This window comes from Prinia subflava, chromosome 4 (assembly GCF_021018805.1).
Source record: "Prinia subflava isolate CZ2003 ecotype Zambia chromosome 4, Cam_Psub_1.2, whole genome shotgun sequence".
Lineage (NCBI taxonomy): Eukaryota > Metazoa > Chordata > Aves > Passeriformes > Cisticolidae > Prinia > Prinia subflava.
Genome location: NC_086250.1, coordinates 1,440,691 through 1,463,880, shown reverse-complemented (window position 1 = coordinate 1,463,880; position 23,190 = coordinate 1,440,691). Strand labels below are relative to the sequence as shown.

At 44.9% G+C, this 23,190-nt stretch overlaps 1 protein-coding gene across 13 annotated transcripts in view; it reads right to left on the bottom strand.

Moving 5' to 3' along the window:
* CACNA1C (calcium voltage-gated channel subunit alpha1 C) overlaps positions 1–23,190 on the bottom strand; it is a 429,198-nt gene that overhangs the window by 177,202 nt on the left and 228,806 nt on the right. For all 13 annotated transcript variants that reach the window (XM_063395089.1, XM_063395096.1, XM_063395092.1 and 10 more), the window contains exon 4: positions 6,042–6,181. In XM_063395089.1, coding sequence (XP_063251159.1) covers positions 6,042–6,181 — 140 coding nt within the window. The remainder of the gene's footprint in view (positions 1–6,041; positions 6,182–23,190) is intronic.

Genomic DNA, 23,190 nt, shown 5'->3' with positions numbered 1-23,190 from the left:
AACCCAGCCAAATTCAGTAGAGGTTAAAACCTGTTCCAGCCTAAATGGATGTTTGGCGCTCTGTAAATAAGGCTTGTCTGGGAGTGGCTGCCATGGAGGGACCACAGGCAGCTGGACAGAAACTTCCTGGGATGAGAGAAGATGGAGAGGCCTGGATAGAGCAGTGGATTCTCTGCAGACCTTGCAGGCTGTGGTGCCCCTGTCAGGACCTCACCCACATTCCACAGAGAGCCCCCAGACCCGGGCAGAGGCTGAGCTGGCTGATGGCCTGACAGGGAGCTCCAGTGCCTGCAGATAAATCTCACTGACGGGGTCACAATCACAGGGAGCTTGCCCTGCATGTTAAAATGAAGATTCATTTATTGAAACATCTAAATCAACAGATTCCCCAGCACTAAATCCACACAAACACGTGGATTAGGGGACTGCAAATACGAAATCCCTTTCATAAGCAAGTTTTTGTGGTTTTTTGGGGTTTTTTTCCAATTCATATTGAGAGCCTTATAAAACTTGTCAGCTGTGACTGAGGAACTCCTAACTGGATCTATTCAAAGCCTCAGCTCCAAGCACTGCAGAAAGATTTAACAACTAGGTAACGAGCATGGGAAAAGCTGTGTGTGGGGAGGTGGGATGCTGAGTTTGTAGGTGTTGCAGAAGCAGGATGCAGAGAAGACAAAAACAGAGCCTGTGAGAAATACTGCATTGACTGCAGATATCACAGAGAGAGGCAAAGAAGGGTTGATGCAGAGAACGTGAATTATTGGAGTGTGTGTATTTCTTGAGCCGTGTACACAAATTATGCAGCTGCAATTATCTGCTGGTCTTCACAATAGAAACACTGTAGGTCAAATTTGGCCTAATGTATTTGCAGTAAGCCACTGATTAAGCTCTAGCAATGTGCTCTGTTTCACATTCAAACATTTCTATCTTTCTAGCCCACAGAATTCCCACGACAGGTGATGAGTGACATACCTATACAACAGCCCCAGTCTCCTGGGATCCTCCGAAGGAAAAAGAACTTACTGCAAAAAGGCTTCTAACACTGTTTTTCAGCTCCAAGACCAGGAATCTCGAGGAACTCTGAGCCAGCAGTCGTGCAAAATTGAGGGTCCATTTTCCTGATCCACATTTTCTCTGGCCCCATGCTTTCCCAAAGGGCAGCTCTTGGCATTGGGCGCCCAGGCTGTTTCTGCTGCCACTTGTACCTGAGCAAACCAGACTGCTCTGGAATTGTGCTGCCCAAGCAATGTCCTAAATTAGTTCAGGAGGAGCAGAAACACAGCCAGCAGGACAGCTCACTGCTCTGGAGGCAGAGCCTGCCCTCCCAGACTGGAGCAGCTCCACTGCAGGCCAGCTGGCCTTTTTTTTGTGCTCCAGCACTGGTGTGCTAAATGTGCTCTTTTGAGGCACCCACAATCATCTGCTTCTGCACTTCAGGAATAATTTGCAGTAATTCCTGCTGCTCCTCATTAAAACCCCTACATTTAAACCTGAATTGCATTACTCCTGCTAATCCTGCTTTAATGCATTTACTGCATGTTTAATATCTCCCCTGAACTAATCCTGCTTTTTACTAACGCATTACAACTTCTTATTTCTCTCATTTATTTCACTCTCTTTGCCTTTTGTACTGGGGTATAGACTGTGCCCAGGGTGTCCTACTGAATCTCTACTCCACTCTCCAAATTTATTTAGCACATTTTGTCAATTCTTCTTCTTTGTCCTCTCCACCTCCCTCAGCCAGGGCATGGGCAGACATCCACAGTGGACAGCTACCTAATGCTCTGAGCTTTTGCAGCTAATTGTTTTCTAAACAATTAAAACAGCTGGATGGATGTCAAGCTACCAATGCAAAAGATGAGGGCAGAGCCCTGCTGTTGTACATTTATATAGGAAATTCTGCTCTTTGCTGAAAGCTTCTGGGGAGGTTTTCAGTAGGTGTGGTGGAGCAGGGTGCAGTTCTTTATCAGCAGGTGAGTTAGCAGGCTCCAAGCACAGGCTGAGAGAACACTGCTGACAGAAATCAGAGTTTGGGTGGTACAACAAGGCAAGAGGGGTAATCTCTTGTGGCCACTGAAAGTCTCACCATTAAAACCCCCCTCCAAAAACCAGACATCAGCCTTATTTCCTTCTACCTGCCTACTTTCTGCCAGCCTCAATTCGTGCCCCATTTTCATTTGGGTATCATACTTTCCACTGATGAAGCACAATTACCATCACCTGGATTTCTGAACTTCACTTGTGACCTGACTACACCTTCACTAAATTCATCTGACAGACATGAACTGTAAGAGCAGAAACCCAAATTTTTATCACAGGCATGTATGGACATGCTCCATGTTTTGTTTGGGTTTTTTTGTATTTACCTCTGAAGTAAGAAGCCAGCTTCATTGGGTTTTTTCCTTGTATTTTTCTATTTCCCTTTTGATATATCAAAAGGGTTTTCATTTTGCTAGATGACCCCAGCAGCAGCATGATAAGGCTGTAACCTGCTCTTCATCCCTTCCTCTGTGGGGAGTACACCGTGATTTTTATACCATAAAAAAGGACTTGTCAGGGGCCTCCAAAATACAGAAAGAAAACAGAGGTCTTGGTATTTCTAAGGCAAAAAATCAGCAGAAAAACATAGCTGAAAAAAAATCCTCTTAGGTATAAAAAAAGAGTAAAACACAAAGGTTTTTTTCACAGTGTTTTACAGTTCACCTGTGATTTGTGAGTGTGAAAATGTTTGGATCTGCCCTCTAGAAACTCCCCACAGGTCTTCAGAAAGACATAAACTGTGACCACATTTTCCAGTCTGCTCTGACTTCAGATCTTGTCCAAATATCTTCACTGCTCACCTTCCCAAGTAAGACTATAATACTGCCTTTCAAATTACAGCACCTCTTTTTTTTCTGGCAATAGTTACAGGTCCTTGGAGAATGACTGTGCTTGGCAGAAAAACCACAGCACTGCCAGGAAAGACAGATATTCTTCCATCACAATATTGTCAAGCTGGGCTTCTCTCAAGAGAAATTTCCTAATATTAAGGTACATCATAGTGATATCTGAAAGTTTTCGTGTTTTCCTACAAAGGAACAGCAAAAATGAAGGAAGTGGGAGACAATTTGCCTAACCATTAGTGTTTGTGGGCGGTGCCTCACTGAGCAGCTCAGGGGTCTGGTCTCTACATTTAATTAATAATGTTGGTAGAGCCTCTGACTGATACCCTCACACATTCTTCAAAGCAGCATTTAAAGTGCTGCTATAGCAAGGTCAGAGGCTGCTTAAAGAGAAGCCAGCTTTAAGCTCTAAAAGGCACAGCTGATGAATAAGCAGGTCTCCCACACTTCAAGAATGTCCAGCCTACAGAATAAAATGCATCCTTTCACCAGAAAGCAGCAGCTGTGTGCAGTGCTTCCCTCTGCTGCTGTTATATATTCCTGTGGCCCTGTGAGAATCCCTCTGAAATCCCTTTGGACACCAGGGGACCTTCAGAGGGCAGGGAAAGCATGCAGGCACATTGTTATAGGAACTGGGACTCCCCTCTAAAATTCATACCTGCTCCTACACGTGTCCATGTCCTTCTTACTCTGCTGACTGGTTCATGTGAAGGTAAAGGAAGCCAGATGTGCTATCATCAACTGAAGTTTTATATGAGGTGAACTCAGAATAGGTGGATCTGAAAGATCTATAACCTCTGGGTTTTTGTGGTTTGGTTTTTTTTGTGGTTTTTGGTTTTGTTTTTTGGGGGTTTTTTGTTTGGTTGTTGTTGTTGTTGTTGTTGTTGTTTTCTCTTTTAACTTGCAGCAGTACTTGAAGAAGAGCTTCCCACCCAGCCTATGTTTTGTAGCAAGGGCAGTCATCCTTGAAAATGAAGACGATTGGCAAGGAGCAAGCACAAATGGCAATTACCACAGTCACAGCATCCTTTGCCCCACACACCAAATAAATCTCTGCCCCAGCTGTGTTCAAATTACTCAGCTTTCTCCAACAGCTCCATCAGTAGGCAGCAAAAGGCACCACAAGGAAATGTTGTTATCAGCACTTGCATCCTTTCTCTCTCTTCAAAATTTATTTTAAACCTTTTCCATGGGGCTTCCTTCCTGGCAAAATACTCAGATGCACTGAAGTTTAAACATAATGTCACTGAGGGATTTCAGAGAGCCCCAAGGAAAAGAAGCCAGGGCAGGAGAGGAACAGATGGTTTCACCAAGTAGATTTTGCAGAGGGGCTGTGAAGAGCAAAAGCAGCACACCAGCCTAGGCTGTGGTACTGAACCAGTGAGTTTAAACAGATAAACATCAAAGGAACCCATCTGGCCTTGAAGTGGAATCTGTCACTTGAGATTGTTACCATTTAGCAGAGACCTTGGGGTCTTGGCCATGTTTATTATACTTGTGTAATCCTTCCCCAGTCACATTTTTTGTTCCCCATCTAGTGACTAAGAGCTGCTGGAGGCAAAAGCAGATAGAAGAGCTGAGAGCTGCAGCTTCTGTCATTGGCAAGGGAATTAATTTCAGCCTGAATATCATCTTGCTGATTAACTGCCCTAGTAGGAAAATTGGAAAGGACTGCACTTAAACTAGATATAATGCTGCTCTGTGATTTCTGGAGTCCTGCTTTCTCACATCCAATGGAAAAAGAGGAGGTAATGTGTCCTTCCTCCAAAATGCCTCTTTCTCATAAAAATGAAATGGGAATATTCACATTCACAGGAGTTTTGTTCTTCAACCTTTCTTCAGCTTAGGCAGCAATTTCCAAACAGGTGAGATATCTGAGGGCATTGAAAGGCAGAACCAATGATGGAATTGGACATCAACACCAGGGGAAGGGGATTGGGATTCTCCAATTTTCAGGTGCTGATGTGCTGTGGGATCCTCTGTCTGGGGTAGGAAGAAAGGAGAAGCACCATTGCTGTGAGGAGAAGCTTTATGCCCACACGGAGCTCAAGAGGTCTTGAGACTAAGAATAGGTTCCAGCCTGTTCTCCCTCCCCCTCACTGGGAATTCTCCTTCCACCCACCCTTATCCACGGTGATGGGAGGTGGGAGTATTGGGAAGCACACAGCGGTTTGCTGATTAAATATTTTGGGTGGTCACAGAAGTGGCCAGGAAGGCGGATTGGTTTGGGCAGAGATTGTGAGGGGGTTTTTGATGACTGGGGGTGTCCCTTTTGACGTTTTCCCCAGCAGCTGATGCAGGGTTTCCTTGGTAAAGAGGTGAAAAGACTACAAGGTTTTGTGGGCGATGAAACCCTCTAACAATGGAGTGGTGGGAGGATGGGACAAATTATTCAGGCAAAGAAATGCTTGTTCCCTTTTTATTCAGAGGCAGTTTATCCTTCACCTCTTCCCCTCAACAACCACAATTCAAATCCCTTGCTTATCTCTAATCCTTAGGTAGAAAAAGCAGAAGGTGTATTATTTTGCTTTTATTCAAATAAATTAAATGCCAAACTCAAAAAAAGTGGAGAGGAATAAGAGAATTAGAAAGGTTGCAGCTCAAACTAGCAATTTGATCTACAATAGTAAAACAAGTCTTTTAAAAGGTTAAAAGATTAAAAGGGTCAAAATTAAAAGTGTTGAAATTACCAGCTGAGCAGTGCAATTGAACTGAGGAACTTATTTTTGTTTGTAAGTAGGAAAACCTGGGATTTAAATTTTTCTTCCATCTTTCAGAATGAGAAACATCAGCAAAAGTTCACAAGATGGCAGAATTTATCTGTCACCAAATTCTTAATTAAGGGACTACCTTGATATTCTTTTTTAATATTCATACAGATTTAAAACCCAATGCATTTCCTTGCAGTTAAGCACATTCAGGCTACTGACTTTATCCAATAGCTCTGGACTGCTGTCTCTTTTTACCCCTGGTTCCCAGAGAGCAGTTGAATTTCCGTGTCTTGCAAACCATCAAAGCTCTGTTTGTCAGAGGAACAGGACGGGTAGAAATGTCTAACGTCACCCATCTGTAACAAAGCCTTCACCCACCCCCGTGCTCCCAAAGGGTGCCAGCATCCCCACGTGGGCAGGGCCTCCAAAAACAAACTGTTGTACTCACCCTACTACCACAATTATAAAATCTAGTAAATTCCAGCCATTGCGGAGGTAAGCGTTGGGGTGAAAGAGAAGTCCGTAGGCTATTACTTTTAAAAATGCTTCCACTGTAAAAATTATGAGAAAGAGATATTCCACTCGTTCCTGGGGAAGACAAGAGAACAAGAGAGACACTGGTTAGTGCGAGTGACAGATCACGGGTCAAGAGGTTTCATTTTGGGCCAGTCCACCCCTGCAGCCTCCAGACTCCCCCAGGGCACAGCTCCCACTGCCAGCCTTGGGCTCTGTCCTCAGCCCTGCAGGGCTGCAGCCACCCTGACTCTACCACTGGCACGAATTTTTAGTTACATTCTCATATTTGCTGCCCTTGCCTCGGCAGGGACTGACCCCTGAACAGGTTTGTGCAAAGCAGGAGGGGAGAGGGTCAGGAGGAACTTCCAACCCTCAGGGCAAATATTGTCAGGAATGAGCTGCATCCTTTTGTGCCTCTGGAGGGGAAACTCTGTGTGCAATGCTGTGGAGAGAGGTGGGGAAAGCTCAGAGGAGCCCACCTGAACTGCTGTGTGTGTCAGTGAGCACTCTTTGGGATTCCCTTTGCTGGGGAATAAGGAGCTGGATGCTGGTGATCCGTGACTCACAGAGCAGGCTGACTAACGCTGGAGGCTTTGAGTCATCCTGTCAGCACATCCCTGCAAATGCAGCCTGCAACCAAGCACATCCAAACAAAGGCACCCCCTGCTCAGTTCAGCCTGCTCTAGGACAAGAGAGCAGGATTTGGGGTCAGTGCACTGCTCACCATCCCTCATCCTCGGGGCTTTCAGCCCCAGAGGGAATGAGGACAGCAGTGCTGCAGAAATGAAGGGATCTCCACCCGAGTAGGAGGGGAGCTGCAGCGTTAGGTAATCACCACACAAGGGCTGCGTGGCAAGCTGAGTGGGAGATGAGTGCATGGAAACTACATGACAGCAGAAGGAGACCAAGTCCCTGCAAGGTTAAACTACAGAGTTATTAAAAGTTCACACTGAAGAAATAAAATCCGAGATAAATACAAATTGAAACATCTAGGCGTTCCTGTCATGTTTTAAAGGGTACCCAGCCCAACAGTCAGACAGGTCACTCTTTTTCTTTTCAGCTCCAAATTGAAACTGTCCTGTTCCTCTGTCCAGCTGAATGCATGTGTGACATTTTCATAATATACAGCAGAGCAGAATGAGCAGGATTACAAAAAAAATAATTCCATCATTTGACAGCTGCCCATTCGAATACCTTCCACTCAGCTCCAGGTAATTAACAACTCTCACTAGAAGCCTGCAGATCAAAAAAAAGCAATTGCCAGTTCATCTGCATCATGTTTACGTTAACGTGATATTTTAAAGGGCTGAGAAACTCCATCTGACAGCAGTTTGTGCTTTAAAATATTGCTGGCTTCCCTCAGACAATGCTTTCCCAATGCCTGCAGTATCCCCCAGTGCTGAGTACCAGGAACACCTGAAAAAAGAAGAGGTGTTATCTGCAGTTACCTGAGCCAGCAGCAAAGCTCTGGAGCACAGCCCCAGCAGGGGATCTGTCTGCCCCTGTCCCAGATGGAGACACAGCAGCACGCTGAGGATTTCCCTTCCCCTGAACTCAGAAAAGGAAATAACAGCATACAGTACTGTGCTCCCAGCCCCACAAGCAGTAAGTGCTTGCAAGCAGGGGCTTGAGCACAGGAAAGAGCTCCAGGATGGCCTGCATGCTCCCTTCTCCTTCCACTGCAGCTGGGCACTGATACACAAATCACAGCCAAACAGACCCAAAGGATCCAGCCCCACGCTCACTGTAAAGCAGGACCAGCTCCTGTGAGATCTCTCAAACAAACCCAAAAGAAATGCCAGTGACCCCGTGGATGGGAAGTCCATGTGCCCTGCACCTCTGCCCTGCCAGTGCTCTGCCCCCATGCCCGTGGCACAACCCTGCACACACAGCCCCTGGAGCAGTGCCCCTTGCCTGGAAGGACAGGGCAGAGCCTGTGCAGGGGCTGGAGGAAGATGAAGATGGGCCCTGAGGGGGAGAACCTGCCCTGAGCTGGGGATGGGAGCAGGGAGTGCTGTGCCTGAGATGCACACGGCCTCACCAGGGCCAAATGAACACCTCCAGGATGGAAACAAAGATCCCTCTCACGGCAGCCCAACGCAATAATTCGTCGTTCTCACTCCCTGTTTCAACCAGGGGCTTTGCAGGGCTGTGGCTTTGCAAGCTCTTTTTCCCTGGCACAATGAGGGCCCAGCTGCTGCCCAGGCTGCCCTGCAGGCTCAGCTCACACGGGCTCACCACAAAGCGATGCCAGCCTGAGAAAACCTCGCACGTGCCACAGTGGAATAAAATACCTGAAGATTTATCAGGTCTGATTTATCTGGCCTGCAGCTTCCCAGAGTGGCTTAATGACAGTGAGACAACTTCCCTGGGCATGCCTTGTAAAACAAAAGGGTTTAATAGTGACAAAAATAACAAACCTTGTAGATAAAGGAAATATAAGTCGAACACAGTGCGGAGCACTCTTACGCTGGCTAAGGCAGTCCAAAAAAGCCCCTGAGACCCCCTGTGCAGTTTGTTTAGTTCTTGATGGTCCAGGTGGGCTATCTGGCACCTTGCCCAATGACATTGGCAGGGGCTTTGAGGTACATACATTTCCAAATCCCAATCAGTGCTCCTGTGCTGGCTCTGGGCAATTACAGCGAGCAGGGAATGGAAAATTCGAGTTTAACTTCCTTACATGTTTAGAGGTAAACTGAAACTCTTTTCCTTATATAGAATCACTAGCTTGGGTGTGGAAATGCATTGCAGCACAGGCCCTGAAAGCTCTCTCTTAGCAGCCACAGCTGAGATGGCACAGGGGCTGTGGAGGTGCCAGGGAAAGAAACCCATGAAAGAGAGGACTTGGGAAAATTCTGGAATAACAACTTCTTTTTTTTTAATTACTGTTTTAAAAATGTTTAGTGCTGCACAGAGCAGACAATATATCAACAACTAACACGTTCCACTTGGCTGGCTTTAGGAGCTCAGACCTTTTCTGTCTCTAAGGATGCCTGTGGGACTGCAGACACCTTTTGTTATTGTAATAAATGCTGCTCGTTGAACCATGCTGTTATGGGGGTAATAATATGCCAAAGGATTGCACACACATGCATGTATATGCACCTATACATTTTTATATATACATATATGCAGCCACAAGCTGTTTGAATAAATTCCTTACAGTGCTTCAGGTAAGGTGGAAAGATCCATAAAAAAATAAAATTCTATAAAAGCTTCTGAAATTAACATAAGATACAGAATGTTGAGCAGAGGATAGATTTTATGATGCTGTGCACTTAAATTAATGATTTCAGAGTCTAAAACTGAAGGAAAAATACTGCTGAGATTAAACAGTGCAGCTGCTCCAAGACCATTTCAGAAAGCTCCTCCTGCTCAGACTCAAGAAGAATTTGAAAAGTCTACTGAATAATTTGTGTTCCCTTTTCCTCCTATGCTATAAAACTAAAGAGCCTTTATGAACAGATCATAACTCAGTAATGACTTAGCACAACTGAGTCCCAGGAATGGGGACTGCAGCCCCAGTCCTGATGCCACCTTGCCCAGTGAGGGCAGAGATGTGACCCAGCCTCAGGCTGGAAGTGACAGGACTCTCTCAGGCACAGAAATAGGAATTGTCTCTGCCAGAGGGGGATCTGCACTCCTGGCTGCTCACTGGGAGCTTTGCTCTCACACATGAGCTACACCAGGGCCCAACCTCCCCAGGGACACAGCCCTGCAGAGCATCCATCATCCCAGCTCCTCTGAGAAGCTAACTTGGTGCAATTTTAGAAGAAGCCAGGCTAGACAAATATTGGTATTTCTCTCTGAGAGAGTTCCCTGCTGCCAGGGAGGGAGCTGAGCACTAACTTTATGGCACTTTTTCCCCTTCAAACCACTGCCACTGCAGAAACAAGTGGTCACATCCATTTACCAGAGAGAGAGGGATGATGAGATGTCATACTGCTGTCATACATGTCATACGTATTTTAACAAAACCTGAGGTAATTTAAAATTAAACAATACTTAAACTCAATATGAAAAAAAATTGGCAAAAGATTCTTAAATTGTATTAACTTAATAAAACGTATGTGTAAAAACTTTGAATTAATAGGATATAAGTCTATTATTACTTAAACTTTATAATAACTCCATTTGCTGCTATTTCTGGTCTCCTAAAACACAGCATCTTTTCTACACGTTCCCCCAAAAGAATAACCTCAAAATTAGAGCAGAAAAACACAATCTGATTTTACCTGACAAAACAAGCCCAAAGAAGAAAGTGGGTGACTACCACTGAACTCAAGATTAACCCATCATTTTGGTAAACAGAAGTCAGAAGGGCTTCTGGAGGGCTGGATTTCCAAATATGAGCAGCACTGCCTTCTCTCCACTCCAGCCAAAGACAGTGTCAGCCTTTCAAATGAGCAGAGTTAAATTCACACCAAGCACTGCAGAAATACCAACTTTTAATTAACCCCAGGTAAGTGGGGGATTCGCTCACACACGTTTGCTTTAAAGGTGTCCAACACAAGAATAAATGGAATATAGAATTCTCACTAATGTGAAAGAGGCAATTATAAAACAGGAATATAGTGCAAGCCAGCCTCTGGTATTTAATGATAATTCACAACGTGCCCACGATGTATTTAAAGAGCTTCCCCTGAAATGAATAGAAGAGAGAACATAAATAGATTTAAATTATTACAGGCCTCATACACACGCCCTATATTCAGGGGTTCCTTGGCAAATCAATGAATGCTTCATGCAGAACTCTTCAGCAGAATTTAGTCTCTAAGATCCTTGGTTTTTTACAGCACTTTGGCAGGGATCAGGTTGAATTTATTTACAGGGTTAGTGGAACTATGCTGTGTGTCAGTCCTGTTGTAATGCAGAGCCAAGGCTGATGGGGTTTGTCCTGGTTTAGGGCAAATTTGGGAGGAAACTTCCAAAGGAGTCCCTCTAGAAAGCAAATTCAAGTGGACTCTCCTCCAACTGGTTTGGGAAAATATTTCCGTGGAAAAAAAGTGGAAAACCCCTTTATTTAACAAGCAAAGTATTCACAAGCATAAAAGAAATGACAACTGGGGACACAGGCATCACTCTGGGACAGGCTCAGCCCCCTGTGCTCATCACCCTGTGCAAACACACCTTCCCTTCCAGCCTGCCCCTGCTCCAGCTCACCCAAACCAGAACACGGATGATGAATGCCCCTGCTCTGCTGATTTATCATCATTTCTCCTGCATTGCTCACTAACAGAGCAGGAAAACAAGCCCCAAGTATGCAGAAATAATGTCAATATTGGGAGTTCTATGCTTCAGAAAAGGGTGACATGCCAATAATATTTGGATAGCAATACAATAGGAATATTGTTTTAAAACCTTTATGCTGGAGAAGGTTCTGAACAGCTTTATTAATTTTGAAGACAGTCCTGCTTGGAGATGGAATTTGAACTAAACCTACAAAAATTCCTATTCAAGCTATATTTTTCTGAGACTCTGTATGCATTTTTTATAACTCTAAATGTGCCTCTGGTCCTCAGAATAATCTAACAAACTTGATATTTCCTTTCCACTGTACATCAGTATTTCCCAGTGGGATGCCTCATTGTTCATAGTAGAGATGGTCAAGCAAGCACCTTTCTGGACACACATAAAGGATTCTGCATAATTCAAACTTAAAACTTGAACTCTGCTGCCAATCAGACAATGCCTAATGCTCAGAAAATATTCTTTACTGTCTTTGTCTAGCAATAGCCAAAATCTCTTGGGTGTTGTTGCTCAATATTAACTTTTTCTCTTTTTTTGACTGAAATAGAACAATAGGATCCCACTGATACATGAGTCAAATCCAGAGAATATGTTCCTTATGGGATCAGATTTTCTTTGGCATGGCCAAGAACTGAAGCCATACAAACAGGCCACCAACAAATATTCCAAACTGAACAGCTCTGAAGAGGCAGACAAGGTTGTGTCCTAATTTTTTTCTTTGTTTTGGTCCACTACTCTGATTAAACTGAAATGAACTGTCACTTTATATTTTGATCAGACCAATAAGAGATTACCCTTCGAGGAGGAAGCAAAATCAGGGGAAGGCAGCATAAGGTTTATGAGTGAGAGAGCCTCATTTAGGATCTCTGGGTAGAAATTAAAAGGTGGCAAGCTGTTGGTACCATGCCTAGGAATTAAATTCACCCCTGGAAGCAGCTTTTGCTGGTTTCCTCTATGCATTTTTGGGGCAGTGAGGCAGCCCAGTGCCTTCTCCCAAGGTTAACACAGCCATTAGGAACACCCCCATCATTTTTCCATCTAGCAGCCCCTGATCAGGACCTGGGTACCAGAAATATCCATTTAAATCAGAGCAGCTGCACCTAACAGATCCCCACGAGGCAGATGTGTCTCACCAGCTCCCAAAATGGCCCAAACAAGGGAGAAATTGGTACCCACAGGTGCCTGCACTCCGTCACGTAGGCAGCCAAACACACAGGTCCAGCAGCCACAAAGCATTGCAGTGCTCCACTTGGTTAATCTTTAAAATCATTATTAATCTTAAAGAATACGCTGGTGCTAAATATTGAGTGTTCTGTTGCCGTAAAGAACTGTGCGTGTGTATTTATCTCCACTCAAGCAGGGATTCAAGAGAAGTATCTAATTAAATAATGATTCATTAGGACAGCTTCTCAAAGGTCTTCTCCACAATGCATCATTCTGAGCAGGGTGCCCAAGCACATTTGATTTTGGAAACAGCCTAAGTGACCTCAGCAGCAGCCCCAGTGATTTTAGAGTTTTGCACCACCTCTGAGCTGAGTCCTACAGGGGCAGATCTGGAGTTTTTATCATGGTATCACTTTAATCTGATCATCATTACCCAATCAGTACCTTCAGCTCATCATTTTTCATTTATACACACTCATTTTTCAGTCTCTAAAATTCCTGGTGGTAGGCACACAGCTAAACAAAGGTGAACCCCAACAATCTGACTGCTCAAAAGTCACCCTGCCCCACGAGATTTATTCATTTCCAATCAATCACTGATTTCAGGAGCTGATGATTTAACTGCTTGCAATCAGCTTTATGGCAACTGTGGTTTGTCTGCCCCATAAACTCAGACTTGCCACACAAACAGGCACACTGGGAAATATTCATGGCTGTCCTCAACCTTTCCAAAAAGATAACCAAAAACTGGCCTCCAAAATGAGGGACTGAATTCCCAACAGGGCTCAACATGGGGTTAGTGAGTTCCCTTGAAAATATACCTGTAATGAGACTTTCTACGTGCCAAGGACTTTTTACAGTCCCCTCATGGATAAGTGGTGTGGAAGAGTTACATTCCATACCCTTAACTTAATGAAGAATCATTTCTCTCAGAAAGCTGGGGATTTGGTTGGTTGTTTTTTGTTGATGGTGTTTGGTTTTTTGATTTTTTTGGGGTTTTTTTTGGGGGGGGAGAGGTTTTTGTTGTTGTTGTTATTTTGGTTTGGTTTTTGGTTTGTTTGGGTTTTTTTGTGGTTTTTTTGTTTGTGGGTTTTGAGATGCTCTAATTTGTGTTTTTAATCTACTGCGATTCTTTTATAATTGTTTGTGCAGTGATGCCTGACAGGGAATGCTTTATAAATAAATCGAATTTATGACTATTTATAACCTCTCCCTCTTGAAATTTCTCAGCCAATAAAGGGGTCCCACAGCTCAGCCCTTCAGGGCTGGGATTTCTCTGTACATGTTCATACAAACACACGATGTGCATGCATGAAAGAAGGAGAGAAAGGGACAGAGAGGGTGCACGTGTGTGTGACCTTTTCTTTCCATGAGAAACTCAGGGGCAGATTTAACATTCTCCTCACAGTGCTCACAGCAGGCAGGGAAAACACAACTGCAGGGGATGAAAGATGAAAAGTCCTTGCAGCTTCTTCATCTCAGGCTCCATCCTTCCCTCTGTGGGACAAAGGTTTCCATGTTTTGTTTCCTCCTCCTCAGTAAGTTTCTCTTGGGTTTCTTGCTGCTTGAGCAGACAGGACACATGAAATGAGGCAGATATAAGGACCTCTGACAACCAGCACATAAAACTCATTTTGTTTCCTTAATGGAAGGCTAATTGGTAATTAAAAACATGACTGTGACCTGTGCAGTACCCAGAGAATAGAAATTGATTTCATTTAAAACAGATAAAGCTCCCAGGGCTGCAGCTCTGCAGAGCAGCAAGACTTTCTGGGCAAGGAGGAGTGAAAGAAGGGCTGTAGGTTTTTAGCAGGTTTTGCTAATTTAGACAAACCAAAGAAACCCAAAGACCTCTGCCAGTTCTTCAGTCCTTGGTTGAGTCCCTGCTGACCCCCACTGCAGCTGCTGCTGGTGTGGAAGCAGAGCCAGGGACAAGAAGATGGAAAATGGAAAATGGCATTGATTTCCATTCAGATTTTCATTTCTCGTGGGGCAGGGGTGTGTCCATCCTTCAGGTGTGAGCACTGCAGGGGTGGGGAGAGCCTGGAGCCCTCACTGGAGCCAGCAGGACACCCTCAGCCTGCAGGACTCCATCCCAGAGCTCTGCTGGGGCTCACAGGAACGCGGGGTCACCCATAAAAAATATTTGGATTTGCTTCACACAAGCCAAACACGCAGATCTGGGATTGTTAAAACACTTCTGTTCAATAAAGATGTTTAAACCTGAGGCTCTGCTATTTCTGCACTGAAACTCTCTGGGAATTTCCCTTTACAGACAAGGTGAGGGTTGCATTTAGAATCCTGCCAGCTGCTCCTTCTAATTCTCAACAAAATACTGAAATACTGGAATTTTTCAGACAATACCTAGATTTCCACCAGCCTGGCTGGTAAATCAGCAGGAATGAAAATTGGGAAAAAAAAGAGAAACAGCTAGGAAATGGGTTAATACATGCTAATGCATTTAATTAATTAAAAACAAGGAAGAAGGATTTCTAATTAAGTCCAGGCACTAATAAGGAATGAAGATTGCACTCATGCCATTTTTGCAATTGAAAACTCTGTAAATAACTATGGTGAGCACTAATTATCATGCCAGAAGAGAGGAGAGGCATCCCTTGTACCTGTATTTTCTTTTACTGTGATAAACCCTGAGGCCAATATTTATTCTCATGCAGATAAACTTAAAATAAAAACTAAGGAAAATATTACAGTCTGGCTAATGAGAGGTCAAGAATCTTATTAATATCCTATAATGTCCTTTGATTAAACTCAGTTTGATTAGCATCTGGCTGCTTTGCAAAAGGTGTATTCTTCCCATATTCCCTGGCTGCAGGGGTAGCTCTGTCTCATGGCAGGCTGTGGGATCTCTGTCTAAAGGGAAAATTAGATTTCAGCTGGCCTGGAAAAAAAATAAAATAAAAAAGGAATCTAAATCCCACCCACAACCAGAATTTCCTTTTATCATTTGAGTCAAATTCTTCTGACCCCATCACTGAGGGGGGCCAGTCCTGGTGGAAACATCTCTAAGAACTCAGATTTCCCCTTTGTCAGAGCGCTGCTCAGGGCTGCCAAGCATGCTGCCAAATGGACTTGAATTTCAAAGGTTTTGTGTTCACTTGATGAAAATAAGATGTTACACTCTGTGTTTTCACTCCCTCTGCTCCCAAGGCTCCCCTTCTCTTCAATCACCCTCAGGCTGGGAGCAAACAGGATTCATATTGATCTGTCTGAAAATTATTTTTAATGCTATTAATGCTATGGGCTGCTGTAATGGATGTCTTCCAAGCTTTTCACCCTGACTGGCTGCTCTGACTGATCTGCAACACACTAAACCCATCACTTGCCTTGCTGCTGGCCAGAACCCAACTCCCAGCACTGAAAAAAATATTAAAAACTTAAATTGGACAAACACGATGAAATTTCTCCTGAAACAAAGACCTGATTTTGAAAAAAGCTTTTAAATCAGGTCTTTATATGGACATAACTTCCACCAAATTCTAGAGAATTAGAGAAAAACAGAGGACAGTAAACTTTGGCCTAGTAACACCAAAAATATTCTGCACTAACACAAAATCAAATTGCACAGATTTGTGGGATTTTAGCATTTTCTTTTAGTCGTCTACAAACTGTGCTAAGGCAGTGCTGTGCTAATGTTTGAGTTCAATGGGGGAACTAATTAAAAACTATAATTAAATGCAATAAGCTGCTATTATTTATGAAACAGTGAAAAGAGTGTTAAAAGAACAAACATAGACATGGAAAAAATAATTCTGATATTGCTCCTTCATTCTGTTTTGACTGCCTTTGGTGCTGTTAGTAACACACAGATGGAAGGGGAAGCAGTTTTGCAGGTAATAAGCATTGCTCAGTCCACAGTTTGTCCTTATCCTTTGACAGACTGCAAGAACAAACACAGCAACCTAAAATTAACTCACAGAGTATTTTATGAATGAAAAAGGAGCCCATGAATCAATTTTCACAAACGCTTTTGGGTTTTGCTGAAGTCTTCTCATTTTAGTCACTTGGTCTAAACTGAATTTTTCCAAAATAGTTTCTTCTCTCCTAAGGATTTCTTCTTTAATGAATCCATCAGGGTTCATGAAGTTGTGGCAAAACATTCCTGGGACAGCACGCAGCAAGGACCTGTCCCAAGGCCCTGAGCACGACTCCACAAGCTGCTCCCCACACATTCCAAACAACTCCGTCCCTTGCACATCCTCTGTTTCACTCTCCTGTGCTGTCTCACTCTGCTTTGTTCCCAACCCAATTTGTTTTCACAAGGAGATTAAAAAAAACCCCATAAGCAATGAGGACTATGAAACCAGCGGCCTATGGCGAACGCCATCAAATAAAATCAAATAATTAAGGGGAATTCTTTAATTTTAATTAGCTTCCCTTCTGCAATCATTCCCTTCATGAAAAGTTCAATTACCAAGAAGCAGTGCTGTTAGATTCACTGCTCTATATTGTAGTTAGCTGGGCTGTTACACAGAAATGGGAAGTGACAGTGAAATCCCTGGTACAGCTTGCCAGATATGAAACTAATGGGGCTGAATTATCCCACAAGTCCTGTGCAGCTGCAAGGAGGAGATTTCCAGACTGCCAGGATAAGTTTGTCTCATCGTGTGAGTGCTCTACATCTTCAGAGAAGGCTGCAGGGGTCACACAGTCAATCACACACTGAATGTGGCTCAAAACGAGAAAAGCAAACACCACGCCAGGATGTGTAAACAAACCCAAGAGCCACAAGACGCAAGGAAAACTCCTTCTGCTCCCCACAGCGGGGGTGAAAGCTTGGCTGAAATTCTGTGAGTGGAAGGATGGACTGGGGGTGATCCAAGAGAGATCAACAGGGATCTCCTGAAGGGTACAGAAATTACGTGAGAGGAAAAGCTGCAGCGAGATGAGGAAACCTCTCCCTGGGATGGCAGTGTTGGTGAGAGAGCTGAGACAGGGAATGCTGCCTGGGAAGCTGCAGACTTTAAATCCCTGCTGTTGGAATTCTGGAAACTTGGGGTTTGAGATTTTGGTATATAGTAATACATGTGCAGCGATATGGAAGACTTTGGGAGTTGTCTGGGTCCTTCTTCACCTTCTTCTTTCTTTGTCTTGGTTTCGGGTGATTTTTTCCTTACTGGGTGGAAGGGTCCGCACTGCAGACTTGGAGTGGTCAATTGTTGGGTCAAAAGAATAAATAATACAGGTGTCATCTCGTTATTGGGTAATTATTGCCTAAATAACTTTGGAAAGAGTTAGAAGCAGCCATTTCTACCTTGCTAGGTAGAGCTCACACCCCGTGAGACTGCGCTGTAGATAAGAATTAATAAACTCTGAGTCCAAACACAAAACTGCAACTCCTGTGCATTAATCCCGGCTCTGACACGAAGAGAAGAGGATAAGAATCCTCACACCCCAGAGGTTAAATCCTCCTGTGGGGTAGGATGACTAAGTGGCCCACCAGGGTATCTGCTAGCCCCAATTTCTGCATTCCTGAGGCTCTCAGAGATGCCCATGGCCTCGAGATCCAGGCGGATTTGCCTCATCAGGGAGGCAGCTGTCTGTGGGGTTTGGACAGAACGACTCCAGGGTTATTCCCTCTCTATTCACCAGTGAAAAGCCTTTCAAAATGTTCCTGACACCCATGCAGCTAAGGCAGATCGAGGCAAGAAATCTATTCGTCATTTGGGATTTCAAGGAATGCCTCCATGTGTCATCATTTGGGAAAAAAAGAGCTCAGTGTCTCTCTTGGGGGAAGCAGAATTCAGGCTTCTCCCCAGGGCTGAGCAGGCTGGAAATGTCACTGCAATTGCACTGGGATGGAGTGAGTTTTTCTGCTCTTGTGTTGCAGTTTCAGGGTTTTCAAAGATTACACTGCAGAGCCCAAGCTGAGAGGAGGGATTTTCCCCTCCCTGAAAGGAGACTCAAGCCCCATCATTTGGGCTGATTCTCATCTAGGCTGGTGGTGTTTTTAACAGGAATTCCTCCTCCTCAATAGATCTGGTTCTGAAGGGCATTCAGGAACACGACCCTGAGAATGTTTAGTCTGCTTTTGATCTCTCTTGCCTTGGGTCCACAGAGCCCCTGCAGCAGAAATCTGAGATTTGCTGAGCATATTTGTAATTAATCCTAGACTTAGAGAAACGTGGGGATTAGTGGATGGCTGAACTCCTTATGTCTCTGGAGCAGTGCTGGAGTTTCCTTGTTACAGGCAGCAGAGAAAGGGTCAGAATTTGGCTTAGGCCACTGATTTCCATAGATCAGAGAAGTCTTCAAAGCAGCAGTACTACAGCTTGAATAAATACAGCCTCCTTCATCCAAAGGTTGTAATGAGACTCCACAGACAGCAATGAATGAATTAAAATATAAATCACACCCCATGGGCAGAAGAGAAACTGTCTCTATTTCACAGCTGGGAAAATTGAGAAATACATAGGATGAAGGTATTTGAAGGTTTGAGGTCTTCCAATCTGTGAGTACCCACTTTAGGACAATGACAGCCTGATTTTACTCCTCCTTTTTCCAGACACCAAGTGGTTTGTTGACTAATTGGAGTGATGATGCCTCTAGGGATAGGAGCTTGGCACAGTGACTTGACTGATTTAACCAGCTAACAAGCTAATAGCGATTTACAGAAGACAAACCTCTGACAAGCATGAAAAGACCTTGTCTAAATGTTTAGAAAGCTTTGATTAATTCCTGGTGGATGAAAACTGAGATGTTGCTGTCTCTGCCCCTCTTTGTTGCTTAGACTCCACCTCCTGCCTCGTGTTTCTGCCACCTCTCTAACCTTTTGTCTCCTCCGTTGCTTTGATTTGCACTCCACTTTTCTTTTTGGACACAGGGATTTCCAGAGGTTCAGCTGAAGGGGCAGACCCCTGGGTCTCCATCTCTGAAACAAAAGCTGTTCAAAACTGAGAGACGAGTTTGGAAATTGGACCCACCTGGTGAGAGAATCAGGATGGTGGAATCCTGGGGGGATACTCTCCAGGACTGCGACAGAGCAGTGCAGGAGGGCTCTGCTCTTGAAAACACAGAATAAAAACCAATTATCTAAAGAGATGGTGCACCTAGTGAGTGCACAACCAGGGGTACATCCCTCAGTGTCTCCTGTAAAACAGGTACAGTACAGCTCACTGCAACAGCAGTGATGGAAATGGAGATTCCAGATCAAATTCTGATCAGGTCGTAAGTAAAAAGAGAGAATATTGACCTCCTATTGACAGTAAGCATTCTTCCCTCCTTCAAGCTCCCCACACTGCTTAGAAATCCCTGCTGGTACACTTTGGGCAAGGCTGGTGCTGCTCTAGAGCAGTGCAGTGTCAGCAAGGAAACCCTTCCCAGGGAGGGAGATCAGGGCTCTAATAACCAGAGAGACTGGTGGAGCTCCAGGATGAGGGATGTGGGCTGGTGGAGCTCTAGGATGAGGGATGTGGGTTGGTGGAGCTCTAGGATGAGGGATGTGGGCTGGTGGAGCTCTAGGATGAGGGATGTGGGCTGGTGGAGCTCCAGGGGGAGGGATGTGGGCTGGTGGAGCTCCAGGATGAGGGATGTGGGCTGGTGGAGCTCCAGGGGGAGGGATGTGGGCTGGTGGAGCTCCAGGATGAGGGATGTGGGCTGGTGGAGCTCCAGGGGGAGGGATGTGGGCTGGTGGAGCTCCAGGGGGAGGGATGTGGGCTGGTGGAGCTCCAGGATGAGGGATGTGGGCTGGTGGAGCTCCAGGGGGAGGGATGTGGGCTGGTGGAGCTCCAGGATGAGGGATGTGGGCTGGTGGAGCTCCAGGGGGAGGGATGTGGGCTGGTGGAGCTCTAGAAGGAGGGATGTGGGCTGGTGGAGCTCCAGGGGGAGGGATGTGGGTTGGTGGAGCTCCAGGGGGAGGGATGTGGGTTGGTGGAGCTCCAGGATGAGGGATGTGGGCTGGTGGAGCTCCAGGATGAGGGATGTGGGCTGGTGGAGCTCTAGAAGGAGGGATGTGGGTTGGTGGAGCTCTAGGATGAGGGATGTGGGTTGGTGGAGCTCTAGAAGGAGGGATGTGGACTGCTGGAGCCCCAGGATGAGTGATGTGGACTGGTGGAGCTCTAGGATGAGGGATGTGGGCTGGTGGAGCCTCAGAAGATGGATTTGGACTGCTGGAGCCCCAGAATTTGGGATGTGGGCTGGTGGAGCCCCAGGGGTGGGATGTGGTGTTGTTCCAGCCCCAGCTGTGCCCACAATACCCTTCCCTTCACCAGGACCCCTACTCTGCACTCTCCCAAGAGGAGCTTTACAGCCTCTAAAATAAATTTTATGTGTCTGCATTTTACCAGGCAGTAATTTCTGAGAGAAACACTGCAGCCTTAGCAGTTATTCTAACTGTTTAAGACTATGCTGGTGTTTAGGTAAAAAAGAACCCAAGAATCACAGGTACTATCAATTTCTGATTTTCACTCCCTGGAATTGAGGCCATTTAGCAGGAAAAAAGGAAATGCTGTCATGTATGCAAGCTTATGAGCATCAATACATTTTAATGGATATATTTCTCTCTTATATCAATCCTCTGAGTTTTCCCACCTCTGAGTGAAACCTGAAAATGCACAGCATCATCTGTATTGCTCTGTAACCCAAAATCCCAAGCCTCCTTAGGAAACTTTCCTTTCAGAACAATTTAATATGATGTGATATTAACATCCCCACAGCTTCCCCCTCATGAATTAGAAGTGTCACTCTCTGGTTTTCCACTAGATAATTTCTAATTTCTGCTAGATAAATAATTCCTGCTAGATAAATAAGGTCTACCTCGATCAGAGAAATTCCCATGTTCTGCACTTTTTATTTGACTGGTGAGGCTTTCTTTACTTTGCACCCTGAGCTCTTCAGTGGCTTTGCCTCATTTAAAATCTGTATTTCTGCTCAGCATGCCTGCATTCCTGTGGAGAGTTGCTTAATCCCTCTGCAGACTCCCAATCTGCCTGCAAGGAGCACACAGAGCATTCCCAGATCTTTAAATGGAGGCAACACCAAAACCTCCTTCCTTTTATTAATGGAAAAGAATCCCCGTACTATTTAAAAAAAGAAGAAAATAAAAATTAGCCAAGCCCCCTCTTTTTGGGTTTTATCCCTCCTTTCCTGTGTTTCTCAATGATGGCTGATTAACTGCCATGACATATGAGTCACACAGGATCTGGGACACAGGATGTGTTCAGAGTTGCTTCATCATGTTCTAATATCTAACATGTACACTTGTTTACTAGGGAAGAGGGCTGTGTGTGATATTTACATTGTGCTAACTTGGGATGTTACAACTGCAATGGACAGGGAATGATAAACAGGAATGATACAGGCAAATAAAGAGGGGGAAAGAAAAGATAAACCAAAGCACAATGAGGAACAGACTCCCAGGGCATGGGAAGACAGATTTCACATTCCATTTCCTTTTTTTGTTATGTCACTTTTAGATTTTCTCTCAATGATATCAATTTAAGCTCGAGGTACGTTTCTTTTCATGATGAATGTCTGGTTTTACCCTCAAAGCAGGCAACCTTTCCATACCTCAAATTTTCCTCATAAATACCCAACTCCCAAATGCCCCTAAAACTCCTTCAGTATATGAGGAAAGCCATCTGTGCACCAAATAATGACTTCTGCTGCCTATTTTGAAGTGCTGACATCTGCCTCTAATCACTTAAGGAAAGGAAAAGGACATCCTATATCCAAAAAATGACTTTTTCCTCCTCTCCCTGTCTCACTACAGCACTCAGCTCTTAGTCAGCACATCAGACAGCTTTCAAAAGAGCACACAGAAAGAAGCCAAGCTGTCTCTAGGTGAGGCAGAGGATCACAGCACCGTGTTCAGTGGTGGGCCATGAATGGTGCTAAAAACAGATGAGCCCGAGGATTCCCCTCTAAAGAGTGAGTATCCTTTTTTAGTGGGTAAAAGACAATAACTGAAAAAGAACACTTGGCTGTGAAGCTTACCCAGGAATAACAAAGCTGCAGGGAAGGGCTGGAAAAAGGGAACAGAAACAAGACATGCTCAATATAAGCACAGGATATTTGAATTCAGAATACTTAAAAAAGGTAAGGGATATGCAAAAAAAATAATTTCTATTTGGCCAGCTCCTGCTGGAGACAGCTGGAGGTGGTTCTGAAAGGGCTGAGTGCCTGCAGGAGAGGGGACAGTGGCATTCTGAGTGCCTGCAGGAGAGGGGACAGGGGCATTCTGAGTGCCTGCAGGAGAGGGGACAGTGGCATTCTGAGTGCCTGCAGGAGAGGGGACAGGGGCATTCTGAGTGCCTGCAGGAGAGGGGACAGTGGCATTCTGAGTGCCTGCAGGAGAGGGGACAGTGGCATTCTGAGTGCCTGCAGGAGAGGGGACAGTGGCATTCTGAGTGCCTGCAGGAGAGGGGACAGTGGCATTCTGAGTGCCTGCAGGAGAGGGGACAGTGGCATTCTGAGTGCCTGCAGGAGAGGGGACAGGGGCATTCTGCAGGGCACACAGGGCAGATTCCTGCTTTGGGAGGTGCTGTGCTGCTCCAGGGACCCTCACTGTGGATGCACACAACAGGGAGCACTGCAGCAGGCACAGAAATAGAGCTGAACTTGGAAACTGCTTTACAAATTAATTGCTTGTTACTTCGGCTCCCCTTTGTTTTCCTTCCTCGCACTTGATGGCTTTTGTCTCTTGTCCTCCT